General features: G+C 44.6%; 1 protein-coding gene across 1 annotated transcript in view; it reads right to left on the bottom strand.

The window, feature by feature from the left end:
• The window catches only part of LOC144752846 (butyrophilin subfamily 1 member A1-like), a 977,044-nt gene that overhangs the window by 845,643 nt on the left and 113,152 nt on the right, over positions 1–18,249 (bottom strand). The window contains exon 3 of the mRNA XM_078640684.1: positions 8,980–9,258. Coding sequence (XP_078496810.1) covers positions 8,980–9,258 — 279 coding nt within the window. The remainder of the gene's footprint in view (positions 1–8,979; positions 9,259–18,249) is intronic.

The raw sequence follows: 18,249 nt of genomic DNA, 5'->3' as shown, positions 1-18,249 counted from the left end.
AGCGACGGCGACACGCTTCTTCTCGTTGAGTAGCGCTTCAAGCTCCTTGCGACACGCAGTTCCTCAGAAGGCCCAAAACAGCAGCAGGCACTTCCAAAGAACTCTGGAGAGCTGGGGGTTGAAGTCTGTTGTCCCTGAGACTTCAGCAGGAGGCAAGCTTTTGTCCAAGCCCTTGGAGATCCTTCAAAAGTTGAAAGCAAAGTACACAAAGTTCCTTTCTCCTTCCTTTGGCAGTAAGGCAACCACTGCAGGCCAATCCCCCAAGCAGCACTTCAGCTTTGGAATAGTCTCTCCTCAGTTTCTTCAGGTTCCTCTCCTCAGTAAAGGTTTCTTCTTGTAGTGCAAAAGTGATCTAATTTCATGGGATCAGGGTCCCAATATTTATACCCCAAAATCCTTTGTTCTCTGAGGGGAGAGGGGCCTTTGCCCAGTCCAAACCAGTTCTGAAGCACTCTGTTTACCAGACTTCTCCTTTCCTTTCACAGTGCAGGGCAGGCACATTAGACGCTCCACAGGAGGTGGGGCCAGCATTGTGGAAGGCAAGTACAGACAGTCCTGGAGTACTTTGTTTACAGGACTCCTTCTCTTCTTTAAGAGTGCAGGGCAGAAACATCAGCCGCACCCCAGGAGGTGGAGCCAGCATTGTGGAAGGCAGGCCCAGCCCTATTCAAGGTTCAGGTGCAACTCCTCCCTCCAATCTAGATGCCGATCTCTCTATTCACCACTGGGTGACTCATCCTGTCTCTTGGAATCCCCCAGCCCTGTCACTCACAAAACCAGACAAAGGGATACACAACCTAGCAGAGGCAGGTTTGAAAGGTAAGACAAGAAAATACCTACTTTCTAAAAGTGGTATTTGCATACACAGAATGTTAAAACAAACTTCACTTAAAGATGTACTTTATCATTCTGAGTTTAGGCATACTAAACTCGAATTTCTACCATGTTCTCTGAGTCTGTTAGGATTATAAGCATGTAATAATCTAACAGCCCATTCTGGCCTATGGAGAACAGGTAGCCTTGCAACAGTGAAAAACGAAAATGGCTGTAATTCACTATTAGGACATGCCACACACACACCAAGGCTTGTCCTACCTTATACGGACAATAAACCCTGCCCTTGGGCCTACCATAGGGGTGACTGATATGAAGAAAAGGGAAGGTTTAGGGACTGGCAAGTGGGTGCACTTGCCTAGTCAGCATGACAGTACCAGAATGCACGTAGGCTCTGCAATGGCAGATCTTAGACACACTTTACAAGGCTGCTTCTGTGGGTGGCACAACCAGTGCTGCAGGCCCACCAGCAGCATTTGGATTACACGCCCTAGGCACACTCAGTGCACTGTACTAGGGTCTGACAAGTAAACCAAATAGCCAAACATGCCAAACAAACGGATGACACACAGATCCTCGTCTCTGTCTCCCATTCAGTTATTTCGACTGCCTCCAATTTTAGATCTTGTATGGAGGCAGTCGGACAATGGATGATTCACAATTCATTGAAACTGAATGGGGAGAAGACTGAGGTGATGGTGTTTGGAGGAAAGGAGGAGGTATGGTCAGCCGATTGGTGGCCAGACTCACTGGGAGCCTGTCCTGCCCTTGCTTCGTCTGCCAAAAACCTCGGGGTTGTGATCAATCCCACCCTCAGTATGTGTCAACAGGTAAATAGGACTATCTCTACCTGTTGGGGCATCATTCGCATACTGAGGAAGATCAGGCACTATCTTACACAGCAGGCTAGGAAACAACTGGCAGTTGCCCTCATTGGCTCTCGCCTGGACTACTGCAATGCGCTTTATGCAGGACTGAATAAAAGTCTGCTGCAGCGCTTGCAGGTAGTCCAGAATGCAGCGGCTAGGTTTGCTTTGGATTTACCCCGGCGCACTTCGGCTACCTCGGCCAGAAAACGGCTTCACTGGCTTCCTATAGAGGATCGTATCCTATTTAAAACCATGTGCCTGATCTATAGGGCCTTAGCAAAAAGTAGCTCTACTGGAATTGGATCTATTTTGTCCCGTTACAGCCCTTGTAGGAACTTACGTTCCTCAAACAGATTCCTTCTATCAGTCCCGCGTATCCGAAGAACCAGATGGGGTGGCAAAGCCTTTTCCAATTTGGCACCCAAGTGGTGGAATACTCTCCCTATGGAATTAAGGTCCCTTCCCACCCTGCAGCTATTCAGAAAGGCCCTGAAGACCCGTCTTTTTGTGCACGCATATCTGTAGTTGTGATCTGCCTTTTCGATCTATTTTGCTAGGCGCCTTGACACCTTAGGGTTTTAGTCGCGCAATATAAATAATTTTCAAATTCAAATTCAAACATGGAACCACTAATCAATACATAAATTTACAATAGGTAGCACTTGCATTGTGGCACTGGACAGCAGTGGCACAGGGCCCAAATCATCTAACACCAGTGAGGCAACAGCAAAAATGGAAGGGAGACTCACGCAAATGGTGCCAGGTCTAACACTAAGGAACCTGCAAAGGGGAATAGCAAAGAGCCTCCGCCTGCCAGTGAGGCAAACGGTCAAACGTGTGTTTTATTTTGGTGATAGTGCCTGCATTTTGGCCTAGCAGAACTGTAACAGCACAGTTGGCAAATCAGTAAAGAGTAGGGCTGGGGGAGAGTCAATAACTTCTGCGCTCCCCTGCATGAAACGAAACAGCTGGCTAACTGGTACTTGTTACAGCTCTATAAGAAACTGGGCATTTACTCAGGTTTTCCTTGTGTGTCTGTCCGACTTAAAGGGAAAGTAGAGGCAATTTAAAACACTTCATGCATGAAAATGATCAAGTCAACATTCTCCTTCACCAACCCGGGGGAGCAACAACCCTCTTTCCTGCCAAACGTATCTTCAGATCTGTGAGTAGGACGTATGCAACACATCTACAGAGCTGTTCGTGTCATTCAGGATACGGTGGTTATCTCTGCCTCAAAAATGAACTTTTTAACGGCAATCTATTTTACTATTACCGGTTTATGATTAGTGACAGCTTCACGTTCCTGTGTTTTTCCACGTGTCCTCTTAGGATGCTCTGTGTGTGTAAGCACGCCTTCTTCATGTGCCAATGACATGGCGTCAGATTGGAATGTAAACAGGCGGGCCTCTTCATGTTGACAAAACAACACCGGACACTCGCATTGGCATTCGGCGCCGTTCAAAATGCAACAGGGAAAAGCGCCAGAGATTTCTAATCTTTCTATAAACAAAGGAATGTTCTATGGTTTGTGCTGTACATCAGTGACGCATTTTAGCAAGACCAAGTTCACGAGGGCCCACTCGACAAAGAGCCATATATTACATCCTGGCAGGAGTTGTGTGTGTTTAAGTGTTTGCATATGTCCCCTTTGGCCTGCAGCATCAGGGGGCACTTTTACAACTGGTTATGCCTGAGATGGTATGCCTAAAACGTGCTGAGAAGCCCCCTCCAGCCCACGCCATTACTGAAGACATTACAGTGCCATGCTGCTTTGTTGCATCTTTGGCCCCAGCACAAACAGAATTAGCACGTTTGAAGTTCCTGTGCCACACAATATATATCCGGCTGTAGTCTCACTTCCTTCTAGTGTTTCTGCCTCCCAAGTGCGTGTGTTATTTAAAACATTCATTCAAATATTTAATTGAAGCACGAACTTCAGCAAAAGCAAAGCGTCTGCTGTATAAATGTACCGAACATACATGTGCAGGGATGAACAGGGAGATGCCTGTTTTACACACGCACTTCAATACCTCCGAAGTGATAGATATGACTGCATATGACACAGATCACACAATACCCTGGTGTGGTAAGCGAATACTAATGGGTATTGATTACACAACTCAGAACCGCACACCGTACAATACATGTTCAGAATAAACAGGGGCCTAGCTGCATATTACATCCACCAGACAGCACGGTGTAATGGTAAACAGGAGAATGGCTCCATATGTAGGCAGATCAGACAGACAATAAGGATGCGCGCAGTGATAAAACAGAAGCATATCTGAGTAAAACACAGACAGTCACTGTGCTTTTTAGGATGAATGTGCTTCTGGGCATTGTTTTTCGAGTCCTGCGCATTCCTTATGCAAATCATTGCGTTCAGTTGTATTAGTCAACTGTCTTTAATTGGGCGGAAACTAAACCACAGCATCCATAGGGCACCGATCTGCTAAATTTATGGCGTTAAGAGGAAACAAGGTATCCCAGTGACATGAAAATCTATAGTAACAACACCTGTGGTACACATTCCATAGGCACCATGATCTATTTCTCCACACCGGGAGGCCAGCAGGCATAATGAGCAGGGTCACCCCATTCTGGCCCCGTTCTTTCACCCCGAAGTCCCACCAGTTTGTTGGGGCTGCTGGTTCTAAAAAATGCATGTAACATTAACTTTAAGCAAAGAAAAAATATCCCGACTGTACTTACCTCCTGCAGCCGGAGGCAGGCAGGAACGCCTTGGCAAGCTGTCTGCTCTGACTGCCTACTTAGCTGGGGGGTTGCTTTTCAGAACTGTGCCCCTCCCACCCGGTGTACTTTCAACTAATGGGTGACAGGAGGCTTGGGGGAGGGCCGGACCCTTTATGGCGCTTGGTCTGATATGTGAGCTGTGTAAACACGCGCGCGATGCGGGCCAGCAAGGGCCAATGGAGGTGGGTTAAACACTGACCATTATTGAACACATGCTAATGATCGCATTCGCCGTCGCCGACCTGAGGCGTTAACTAAAAGGAATTAATTCACCCATTCATAACCCAATTAAAAGAAAAGTGTAACATGCAGCAACATTTATTTAGTCATTTTTATATAGCGCGGACGTTACCCAACAGCGTTCAAGCGCTTTAGAAACAAGGGATGGCTCTTATCTGCGGATACAATTACCAGAATTGAAAGATAAAACCGGGAGGCACTACGTGATTATGGATAGCTGACAAATGGACTTCTGAGCTGTGGGAAGGTCGCGTCAATTGTACAGGGCCTCCGGTGAAGCAATATAGATTCAGGGAAATGAAATGAACAGGGGGCTGTCAGTAGACAGGAAGTTGGATCTCTGCATTGGCTTGTCCGTGGGGCTGTGCCTATGCCCCTTCCCCTCCTGCAGCTGGACGCGCAACTGTAGGAGTTGTATTTTGTCCGCAGGCAGCGTGAGATAAGAAAGTGATTTAACCGTGGGCATGACATTGCGCAAGAAAGTGTTCACAGGCCAAACACCTCACCAGGGCGCGGCCTTTTATACGGCACACAGGAACTAGCCTTTTGAAAAAAAACTCTATTTAGCGCTAATTACCTATGACGAGGCATTGCTCCTCAACAGGAAAGCCGTCAGGGCTGTGCAGGGGGAGGCGCGCTCGACAGCAGGGGGGAGGAGCGGGGCTGCGAGATTCACTTGCGGGAGCGATAATTGCTGCCATATGGCGGCGCTCGCTCCCGCTAGTGAATCTCCTGACGTGCACGCGTTGCCATTGAAGACAATGGAACGCATGCATGTGCTTGGCTGAAAAGCCAAAGCGATCCCAAAAGGCCTTTTTGCCTCGCAGAGCATGCAAGCTGCATAGGCGAGACCTAAAAAGCAGGTAATGAGACGGGCCCACTCTCCCTTTTTAACCCTCAACCTCAGAGTGAAAAAAAAATCTTAACTCTGCAGCAGTGCCACCCTTCGCTCCCTTTATTGTAACTATAACAAGACTCGTTATAGTTCTTTCAGTCTCATCATGTCAGAACTGGAGCAAATTCAATATTATATACAAGGAAGCTGTAGATGTTGCTTATTCATCTTATGAAACTAATAACCACTGACAAAGCCAATTGTCCTGGCTTGTTGTAGGTGTAATATTACTTGTCGTATTATTTATCTGGAGGCAATGAATGAAGCAGCAAAATACAAGTTGGTCGGCACGCTATGCTATGCACAGATTTACATAGCGAACATGTTTTCAAACCATGCTCCTAATTACACCAGCCATGCCCCTTTAAAAGACCACCCCACCCCCAGTTTTTTCATCCCACTTAAAGCCCCGCTGTCAGGTCAGTATGTAGACCATTTTTTCTGGCTAGTTGTTAACCAGGTGAGCCAGTTTTTACTGTTGATTTTTATAATATTAAAGCATTGCCTGCAGCAAATACAAATCAGTGCAGTCTTCTGTACCTTACAAGAAACTTAGACTGCGTGTCTTTACAAGTTGAAAACTACCCTAGTTTGCAAACATGGGACACATTTTTAGCCCCTTTTATTTTGGTACACAGCCTATTTGCTGTCCCTGTCTGATGCTGCATGTTAGGCAGTGCCACAGGAATTATCCGATTGTCGATGGCAGCGATTTCTGCATAATTATGCATTTGCCATATAATCCATCATCTGCTTCAAAATCTACAGATTTTATCAACAAAATTGCTTTCTATCTCAAACGGTTCGGAAAAATGCAGCAACACGTCTTGCTGCACGTGGGAAGGCCCTTTAAAAAGCTGGAATAGTCAACTTTCTGTTCCCACTGCTAAATTTGGGCGTTAAATTGGTACTAATGGGTGCAACCAATGCCCAATGTTACCAAGTTTAAAAATGGCAAAAAATGAGTAACACTGTTTTAAAATGTGCCACATTATGCCGCATACGTTGCCTTTTCTTGTTGCCACATAATTTAGCCCTCTCCTGCCACATATTTCTATCAGTCCTGATGTTAGGGTAATCCATGGCAGTATTTTGTTCCTGTTTATATTTCCCATGCTTTACCTAATATTGCATTCCCCAAGAGTGCTATTTCCAGCATGTGTGTTTCTGTATTTCATTTCACTGCAGATTACTCTTGGATGATGCTTCTTTTGTGCTGAGTCGCCTCCAGGTGTTTATAACAGGCTACAGTTGAGCACTTTGGAGTTGAGGCTGCAGGCAGTACAAATTTCATACTGTGCCTGTCTGTCGGTCAAAAAAGTTTTCAGATTACATGATCATTCAAAATATGGCCTCTCTGCAGAGCACAAAGAGCAATGGTCCTACATTCTAGTTGTGATTCTATGCAAATGTGTGCAGTAGCTTCTTATTGGTCAAAACAACAACGTTAAAGTAAAATAATTTATTGTTGTTACTAATTTAGCTTAAACAGCTAACAACCATTGATAAAACCAATACTCCTGGCTGTTTTTAGGTGTATGTCAGTTATTGGGTTATACTTCTGGTTTCTTGCTGATATCTTGCACATATTGATACCCGAACATGATTTCTCTCAGTGGCAATCAAGTCTCCGCCGAAACATATGTTTGTATGTGCATGCTAGCAGTTGATTTGTGAATGAAGACAAATCCATTAAAACCTTGTAGTGACAAATCAAGGGCTCTCATTTTTAAAGGATCTCATACCATATGGTGTTCTATTTGGTGGCTGGTGGAAGTGAGTCAACCACCAACATGGGCAGAGTCAGCAAAAAAAATCTTGATTCCATTTTCCAGCATTTTCTCTTGTTTTCAGAATATAATAACCATTTTTCATCCACACGCCTTGCCTACATCCATAAGAAATAGAAACTCATTCCTTTTCTGCCCTCTCACTACCATAAGGCTGTTGTACAGTGAATTATCTTTTCACTAGATTAAGTAAATGCCCTTTTTCTTGGGCTTCTGCCTTCTTCCATTCAGGAGCCTTCAAATCATTCATCTGAGATGGCTGCATCGTTATGCCATTTCTTCTCATCTTTATGCTGTCTGCTGGGTTGTTGGTTCAAAACCCTCTATCTGCAAGGCACTATCCATATGCCATTTTGCCCTGCGTTAAAAAGGATCTTTCTTTTTACAGCACTCCTTACGTTCAGTCCAGAACCCCATACTCTGTGCCAACCAAACTCCTGTGCCATCCAAAAATTTAGATGGCCCTGATTGGAGGCAGATCCTTCTCCTTTCTAGTTGTGCAGGACTGGAACTATCACCCTCTTGAGCTATGGTGTAACTCCAGTCTTTTGGAAATACACTCAAAACTGTCTTTACTCCACATTAGTAAAGTTTGCACCTCTCTTTTGGACATCTCTTAGTGCCAGAATCAGAATGACTGGTTAGCATATCATTTTCATTCATCCCATTCAATAGAGCAAAAACCAAGTTTAATTCATTTAAACTAGATTTCAACTTAATTTAATCTACTTAATAGCAATTTAATATCTATGTACGTATTTTATTAGGATTATTAATGCTATTTTAACCATGTTACTTATATCCAAACTAGGTAAGTAGCTTCTTGCAAAGCAGCGTCATCAATGCCATATAAATAATGGCCAATTGATATTATTTCCTATAATGTCACTTCCTGTGAGGTTAAAAATTATGCGAATTATAGGGGCCTCGCATGTTTCTATTCTTCCCGAGGCCCCACATATCCTAGAACGTGTGTGTGTGTGTGTGTGTGTGTGTGTGTGTGTGGTTGTGTTTGTGCGTGTGTGTGTGTGCGCGTGTGGGCTTTTGTGGCTCGCCTAACCCCTCCCCCACTCGAATTTCCATCCACCATTGAGATCTACTAGGACTGTCTGACGAATATAGAAATCTTGCTTGTGGCATACAGGGCAGATCAATAACATCACCACTCACTCCATCACATCCCTGACCCTAAAATCGGCTAGCCTCAATCTTCTAGTGGCCATTTAATCCCAGTCTTTTCATCCTCTACACCGGCTTCTCTGGAGCTCTGCCAGCTGAAAGCGGCGGCAGTCTTCTCTTTCAGAGTTCAATTAATTAAGCAAAGTTCTACCCCTCTCACCCCACACTGCTGTAAATATGTACTTTTCACACCTAGATGTTTTAATTATAACAGATGTATTTGTGGAACATGTGTCTGTCTGTCTTTTTACCTTGATGTTCAGGCAATATGGCCTGAACATATATCACAATTGAGTCTCTTTGGCTCTAGGTTAACCACCCGACCATCACATCTTTGTACTATCATTAGTAATCTAATAATTGTTTCTGGCTGAAATGTTAGGGTTGTGACTACTCCAAAATAAACACATCTCACCTGTTATATGGACTGCTGCCTGTTTCCGCTCACTCAGTAAGTGGTTTCCTATCCAGCAGGACAATGTGCTGGGATGACCTTTGAAGATATAAGTCGCCTTAACGTGAAACTGGAGGCTGTCATCCATAACCTTCACTTCGGTGGATGAGGACATGTTATTCCCATCTTCATCTATCCACAGTGCTTCTGGCTCAGGAAACCATCCTGAAGATTCACACACAACTGCGATTCCTCCATTTTGTGAATTGTCCAGATAGATGTGTGGCTCGGAGCCCAGAGCTGGAAATAAAAACAAAAAGTATATGGAAGGTTAGCTTTGAGCTTCCTACTCCTCTGTAAGAAGATTGGGCCGCAGTACTTAAAAAGGTTACTCATGTCATGGTTGCTGGGCACATGACAATGTGTACTGAGATGGTATTATCAGATGAAGAAGTGCAGTAATTCCATGTTGTGCATTAGTAAGCTGCACATGGTCCCAACCCCGCTTAAATGTGATTTTTTCACACGTTAAACTACCCGACTCTGTTATCAAGTTCTACTGTAAAACATGTCACACGTTTTAGTCCCAGGCCTCACATGACCCATTTGTTGTATTCCCCTGACTTCCTTAATTTTCTCCATTTGTAATAGGAACCTAGGTATCCTCTATTTATTCCTGATTTATTTGCCACAATATTTTCCATTCTTCGTGCAGGAAACCATTGTCGAGCCAAAGGTCTTTCAATACAATTGGAATGAAATGATGTTATTGTAACTGGGAAACTGGTAAGATATCTTCAGACTGTGAATAACAAGCATTTGCAATGCAATCAGTCTCTCATTTGTTGGAGTTGGAGCTATTGACATTGCAAATGGCAATGTTTTTTAGTTATGTTTTCTTTGGGTGAAGTGATTATTTAAATTAAAAAAGCATCTCATATGTAACCCTGTTTGAAAGCCACCTGAAGGGATATTATCTCTGCCATTGGGTTCAAGATCCATACCATATTCCAGACAGGTCCTCCTCATGCTCCCAACTTCACAACTGTTAAATATCTATATAAAACAAAGTCTTTACTCCCTTTCATTTCCTCTACCTTGGCCAGACGAGTGAAATGGATTATGGGGAAGGCTGGAATAGCTCCCTATGTCTTTTGGAGCACTTTGTCTAGGAGGGACAATGACATTTAAGGTTTGTATCTCTTTAGGATGCTCAGAGGCTACTAAGAAAGCAGCAGACTGGTCTAAGGAGTCAACTTTTAAAATTAATTATTTTAAGTCTATTGCCCAAGTTTCCTGGTATATTGCCGATAGACTTTTAACAAGTCATAAATGAGCCCACGTTCCTACAACAGAATATAAAAAATTTCCACTATGGTGACAGGAAGTTTAGATTTTTTTTTTTTTTTTTTTTTAAATATCTTTTTATTTTTCCAAACTGTGCACATTGTACATTTAAACATTTCATATCGATCATAAGTTACAAAATAAAGAAGTAAATCATTATATTATATGTATACAGTACAACTTTTAGCTCTGCATTACAATAATAATCTTAGTGCGGACCCATACTATCTTTCCACCTAGATATAGGTTCCCAAATTCTCAATCCTCGCATCTTACCCCTCACACCTTTCCGAGCATATATAGGTTTCTCCAGATTATAAGCCGCTAATAAGTTAGCCAGACAGTTTTGCATAGCAGGTGGGCTTCTATCGAGCCATGCCCTGGCTATGGTCAATCTATATACTGCAGCGGCCACAAAGATAAATTCTCTCTGCGTATTTCCCCCATCTGGGCCTATCCCCAACAACAACAATGAGGGGGTTAGAGTTATTTGAATATCCAATGATCCATCTAAAAAGCGTTCTATATTTCTAATCAGGGTGTGCAATTGGGGGCAAGTAGCAAATACATGCACAATATCTGCCTCCAGGGAGTTACACCTCGGGCAGGTGATACCAATAGTACCTCCCCATTTGGCTATTCTCGCAGGGGTAAAATATAATAAGTACAGAGTTTTATAATGCTGGGATTGAAGGGGAGCAGAGCACAATACCGTACGGGCCAATTCAAGTGACTCCTGGAATATTTCATTCGGAATGCTCAATTTATCTACCCATTTGTTACAATACCTTTCCATATCATCTGCTTTCCATTTCAACAGACATGCATACAAAGATCTGATTGTGCAATCCGCAGATACCTGTATTTTCTCCATAATTTCGTTTCTTTGATACCCTGCAGGCCCTCCTTGTTTAATACTCAAAAAGCTCCTGACCTGCAGTTGTTTAAAAAACGACCTCCTATCGATACCATATTTCGCCGTAAGGTCTGCAAACTGTGCTATCCCTTCCGTATCCCTCAAATCACCGATCTGTACTATTCCCCTTTCAGCCCATCTAGCCATTGTACCATCAGCGAAGACTGCCGCCGGGAATGACCTATTCTTATATAGCCTGGTATATCTATTAAATCTTCCAAGACCTGTGTTTTTTAGAAAAGCATTCCAAATCCTAACTGCTGCATTAAGTGTTTTAAATCTGGTCCTCTTATAGTACCCATATTCCGTGCAGTTTAAGAAGCAGTTTTCTGCTTCCTCTCCTAAAACAGCCGCGTAGACTTCTGTAGACATAGTTGTCACTTTTTGCTCATTACCACCCCCCCTATTTACCCCTGCATATATTGTAGGGCAGCGGCAAAATAATACATTCTAAAATCAGGTACCCCCCACCCCCCTCTCTCTCTCGGTAAAGACATAAATCTGTAAGCCCTCCTGGTCTTACCCTGCGCCCAGATAAATCTATTCAAAATAATCTCTAATGAATTGAACCATTTAATTTTAAAAAAAGTGGGATAGATCTAAATAAATAAAGAAACTTGGGGAGGATTAACATTTTAATAATATTAGTAGTACCTACCAAGGAAAGGTGTAGGTTATTCAGTCTTTCCAAATCAGACTTTACCCTTGATATTAGGGGGGAGATATTATTTTCAACAACTTTATCTAGATCTGATGAAATAGCCACCCCTAAATAGACTGCAATGGTAACCACCCGTGAGTCATTGCAGCTAGAGTGGGCATTTTCGACAATCTGCGTCTTTGATCTATTAAGACTATATCCGGAGACTTGTCCAAACAACTCAGCTTCGACTTCCACCTCTCTGATTGACAAAAGAGGAGCTGGGGTAAGTATTGCCACGTCATCGGCGTAGGCAAGTGTTTTAACCACACATCCACTCACCCTCATGGGAGAGATAAGTAGGTTGAGTTCGAGCCTACGCAGGAGTGGCTCTAGATACAGTGCAAACAACAATGGGGATGAGGGGCACCCTTGCCTCGTCCCCCTCCCAATTTTAACAGCTGCCGAGTACCCTCTGTTAACTCTAATTTTAGCCGTAGGTTCATTATATAACGCCTGTATAGCCCTAATAAATCCTTCTCCAATACCGCACCACCTCATAGTCTGCCATAAGTAATCCCAGGAGACCCTATCGAATGCCTTTTCAGCATCTAAAAATAACGCTGCCATAGGGTCTCCCAGGACACCTGCCGCATCAAACATGTTAACAACCGTCCTAATATGCTGCGTTGTCCCTTTACCGGGAATAAATCCATGTTGTGCTGGACTTACCAAATTCTCAATAATCCCTGACAATCTTGTGGCTAATATTTTGGAATATACTTTAACATCAGCGTTCATCAATGTTATCGGCCTATAAGACCCCGTGGCTTTTGGATCCTTCCCCTTTTTCAAAATTACAATAATATCCGCCCCCCCATGATTGGGGGATCGACTCCCTTTTTGTGCCATAACCATGATGTTAAACATATCAACCATCAGTGAGCCTTTAAATACTTTATAAAACTCTACAGGAATCTGATCCGGTCCTGCTGCCTTACCCGCTGGTAAACTGCTCAATGCAACATTAAATTCATCCAAATGTAGTACGGCTTCTAAAACTTCACTTCCTTCCTCAGACAAATTAGGGGGAGCAATTTCTCTAAGATATCTTGCAATATCATCAATATTTCTTTCCTTCTCGGGAGTATACAGGGCGGTGTAGTAATTCCTAAATACTTCTCTAACTAAGTCAGCCTCTCTTACCACATTACCCTGCTGGTCCTTAATCTCTTTAATATCTAATGTAGCCAATCTCTGTCTAGTGCGCACAGCCAAAATGTGCCCTACCCTTTCACTCAATTCATATGCATTCTCTTTTTTAGTCAGGTAATTCTTTGCAGCTTTCTCGGCAATACCTTCTAAGGCTTCCGCTTTTAGAGCTATAATTTTAAATAAGTGTATTTCTAACGGGCGATTCTGTAATATAGCAGAGGCCAAATCTTCTTCCTCTTTTATCAACTTCAATCTTACTTCCTCCAGTCTTGCTTTCTCTTTCTTCTGCCTTGCTAAAACAAAACTTGTAGTCTCCCCCCGTATCCCAGCCTTAAAAGCATCCCACACAACACCTGGTGGTGCAGTTTCTCTATTAATCTCCCAAAAGAATTTAATCCATTCCTCCATATATTCTTTATAGGCGGGGTCTTTTAATAAAGCTCTTTCAAAAGTCCACTGTGTTCTGATATTTTGTTCCTGCCCAATTTTCAAAGTTAATATCAACAGGCTATGATCTGACACTATCCGAGGCTGCTTCTCCATTTGCGAGCCCTGCATTAATGATCTAGAAATTAAAAAATAATCTAACCTGACCAGAGTTCTATGTGGGGCTGAAAAAAATGTACTGCCATCTAATTGTGGGTGCAGCTTAACCCATGGGTCCACCAAAGAGTTATGTAACACCAAATCTACCAAAGCCTTATACACTTTCATTTTCCTCCCCCCATACTTTCCTCCTGTCTGCAAGAAAGAGCTATCTGGCACATGAATGTTTAAATCCCCGCAACATACAATAGGCTCTGGCCATTGAGCCAGTTCAATATCCAAGTATTGTAGGACATCTGGATCATCCTCAGTAGAGCCATAGATTGTTACCAATGTTAAAATCTCCCCTTTAAAACAAATTTCCAGAATCACCCACCTCCCCCATTGATCCTCTTTCTTTCTTCTTACTACTATATCACTATTTCTGCCCAACACTGCAACTCCTCTTGTTTTTGTCCCTTGTTTAGTGTTTGCTAAAACTTTAAATCCAAGTTGTTCCAATAGATATGCTCTTGTTCCTTCTATGTGTGTCTCTTGTAGACATACCAAATCCAGCTTTAAAGATTTTAACAAGGCCACCACTCTCAATCTTTTGCTAACACAATTGAGTCCACAAATATTAATAGAAACAATCTTACATGTCATCGTAATGCCACAAATTTCTTATGCGAAAACCTACTATTTTTGTGTACCATATACCTCTAAACCTACACCATGTAACAATGTGCTGAATCAAACAATGAATACCAGAGATTTGTGCCTTTCCCCCCCCCCACCACCCCTCCACCCCTCACCTCCCTCCCCTCCCACTACCACCCTCCCCCCTTTACTGGCAAATAGGTCAAAAATGACCTATGTGTGGCCGCTTTTGAATTGCGTCAATCGCATCCCCCCTCAGCCTATATAATCACAAGCTGAAATACTCCCTGAATCAACCCTTTTCATCAAGCAATTCTATGCATTAGTTTCAATCCACCATATGCAGTATTTTTAGCATTTTTAGCCCCCTTTCCTGTTTTTCAATTCTTCAAGAAACTGCTGCGCTTTAATTTCTGAATTAAACATTCTTATTTTCCCTTTTGTCACCACTTTCAACTTAGCAGGGAAGAGAAGATATGCTTCTGACCCTAATGCCTGTAATGGTGCGATCAGCTGTCTAAGCCTCCACCTTCTCTCTACCGTTACATGGCAAAAATCAGGCCTAGCGAAGAATGAAGTACCTTCAAATGTTCTCTTACTATCAGGTCTAGCCTTAGCGATAATTTCCTCCCTTAGCAAGAAATTCCCCACATTTACTAGGATTGCTCTGGGAAAGGAGCCCTGCCCATCCTTTCTTACTCCCTGCTTCACTGTGAAGGGATATCTGTGTGCCCGTTGGATCTCTTTCTCCCATTGCCATTCTGACTCTGGGAAAGCCCCCTTCAGCATATTCACTACAAATCGCCTCGTGTCCTGCCCTTCAATCCCCTCTGCCACACCCAAGAGTCTAATGTTATTCCTTCGCTGACGATTTTCAAAATCTTCCAGTTTCCATTGGAAATCTTCTGCAAGTTTTTCCTGGTCCGTCTTAAAGGTCTTGAAATCCCCCATGTCATCTTCCAACTTGCCTGTCCGTTCTTCCACTTCCGTTACCCTTTCTGCCAGTTCATCATATAATTTATTCATTTTTCTCATTGTATTCGGGATTTTTTTGGCATCCTGCCTTGCTCTCCGGCTTTCAGCCCTGGCCTCCGTTTGCATTTGTTTAAGAGTATTAAACAAGAGCTCTACAGGAATCTGTTGCGTTGTACCCCCAGGTGGGATTTCTGGATTATTGCCATCCTCCTCCCGGTACGACTGTGAGGTTGCTGAGTAGTCCCAGACTAATCTTCTTTGGGCCCCCTCAAAACCCCCCGACAGCTGCCTGGATAACTTTAGCGATTTCTTTTTCTGAGTAGTATCTTTATCTGTGCTGGACTCAGAGCCAGAGCCAGAGGACTCCTCTGCGCTCCCAGCACTTGTTTGCTCTAGCTCCGATTCCTCATTAAGGGAATAAAAACAGTCTCCTTCAGCAGAGCCTCCTTCAGCCTTTTCCGCTCCCTCACCCACTCCATCTTTACTTGTGAAGCTAAGGGTACTTCCCCATGTTTTAGAAGACTCCCCCTCTCCCTTTGTTAGATTCATTTCCTTTTCTACTAGCATCAGGGCCCCCAACATGTCAGCGTTACCAAATTCAAACTCACCCTGCCCCGAGCCCTCACCAGTTTTAGCTCTGCATTTCACAGTGGGAGCAGGGTCGATGTCTCTACCTTCTGGCCGTGGTGCCTGATTTGCTTGCTCTGTCGGGACTGTAGCGGGAATCTCCGTGATTGAATCATGCTCAGGCTCACTCACCGGATCGGGTCTGCGGCGTTGCCTAGCAACCTCAGCCTCTGCGTCCACGGCGTCCTCGAGGACGCACTCCCGAAGATCCTGCTTCTCGCCGCCTTTACCAGCTCCGCTGATGCCGCTGTCTCGTCTGCCTCTGCTGCCTGCAGTATCCTCTGTGTTCTGCGAGGGTAATTTCGGCGAAAAGGCCTCTGTAACGGTAGGCTGTCGCATCGTCGACTCTTTGCCTTTCTGTTTTTCTCCGTTTCTCCCCGCTTTACTAGAAATCGCCGCTCGTTGTGCTGCGGTATTATCCTGCCCCGTTTGGATTTCTGTTCTGTTTTCTTTTTCCCCCCAGCTGGAATTCCTGTCTTTGGGATGGCACCAGGGTTGCGAGGGGGTTTGTTCAAATCCTCGGTGCCCACAGATACTCCTCCCGACATCGTTTTTTCTTTCTCCCTTTCTTGCTTTGGAGTCCTTGCGGGCATCCTAATCGCTTGCGCCTGCTGTGCCTGCTGTTTCTTCTTGAGCCCGAACGCGCTCATCAGGCCCCTAGCACCTTTCTTGAGCCAGGTGATAACCAGAAAACACCTCTGAACGTATTTTATGGCAGGCCTCGTACCAGATATGCCAGGAAGCTTAGAGCCAGCATACAATGTCAATTCAGGCACCATTCAGGGTATTCAGCATCTTGAAATCATGCGTCTGAAATCCTTAAGGCTGGAGAGGGGATGAGTGTGACTGCTCACAGCAATCCAGCGTCGGCCATCTTGCCTCCCCTCCTGATCCCCTAGATTTTTTTTTTTTGTTATTTTTTTTTCCCCGCCTTATCATACAGACGTCCTTGCTGCTCATGAGTTTTGCAGCGTCAGTAACCAGTGCCCTATAATCAAGTTGTTTAAGACTAAGGAGGTGCAGCCTGTCTTGGGTGACCCCCAATTCCAATTCTCTCTCCAAATCAGTTATTTCATTTTCAAGTCGGACAACCGCCTCATGCTTACATCTCTTGACACTACTGATTAAAGAGAGTGCCTGGCCCCGAATGACGCTTCCCACAGTGAGACCGAGGAGGATACAGAGCCCACATTCTCCGTGAAGTAGTGATCCAGCGATTTGATCAATTCCGCCCGCATCTTAGGGTCACGGAGATACCAGGGGTTGATCGGGGCCACCCGTCCCACTGTTCACAGCTTTGTATCCATGACTAACCACAATGGGGAGTGGTCCGAAATACCCCTGGCCAGATGTTTGATATCCCTAATAGAGGCCTGTGAGGCAGGCTTCAATACATAATCTAGTCTCGAGAGACTACCATGGGCACCGGAATGAAACGTGTATTGCAACTGCCCCAGATGGAGCAGTCTCCAGCAATCTATCAATCCGAGGAGTATCCAGGAGGCCGCCCAACCAGGATTGAGACTTCGCAATTTCCCTAGGAGGGTGGCGGTCACACATCCCGGACACCACCGAATTAAAATCACCACCCACCACCAGGTGGCCTTCCAGGAACCCCAGGATCACCTTTCCCAAGTCGGCAAAGGTAGTGGTCTGTAGGCCAGGCGGAACATAAACAGAGAGCAGTGTGATGACCCTCACTTCCCAGCGTCCAACAATGGCAGCATATCGCCCCCTATCATCAAGAATAACATCGTCAACCTCCAGAGGGAGGGAGTTCCTGACTAAAATACCAACCCCCCATCCCAGAAACAAACTCTGTCCCCACCCCACGACAGACGCGACACAGTAATCCAGGAGTCCATCAGTACATTGCCTTGAAAGAAACAAGATAACAATAACTTCCCCGTCCACCCCCCAACAAACACCCAAAATCGAACCCACCACCCTGCACCCCTGTGTTAGACTCAAAAGCCACCCCAACTTGCAGTGTGCCTGGCGCCCTAACATACAACTAATCTACGAAAAGAACCCTAGAGGAGGAAAGACTCACGCCCCCCGCCCACACCCCTGAGTAACAATCTAGTATCCAACAAGTTTGCAGAGCATCAAACCACAGCTGAAATGCCCATGCGTAGATCCAGGAGCCGAGCTCGCTCCCTATTCCTGCTCCAACGGGCTGCCCCCAGCCCCTTCGGAATGTTCAGAGTGTTCCTGTTGCCTGGGCAGCGTGTCAAGCAGTCACTTGTAGCCTCAGGGTGGTCGAAAAAGAATGTCCGATCCTCGTACACCACACGCAGCCGAGCCGGGAAGAGCATAGCATACTTCATGTCCCTGTCTCTCAACCTTCTTTTCACCCCTTGGAACCCCAGCCGTTGTTTCTGTA

This window comes from Lissotriton helveticus, chromosome 5_1 (assembly GCF_964261635.1).
Source record: "Lissotriton helveticus chromosome 5_1, aLisHel1.1, whole genome shotgun sequence".
NCBI lineage: Eukaryota > Metazoa > Chordata > Amphibia > Caudata > Salamandridae > Lissotriton > Lissotriton helveticus.
This window is presented reverse-complemented; position numbering and strand designations above follow the sequence as displayed.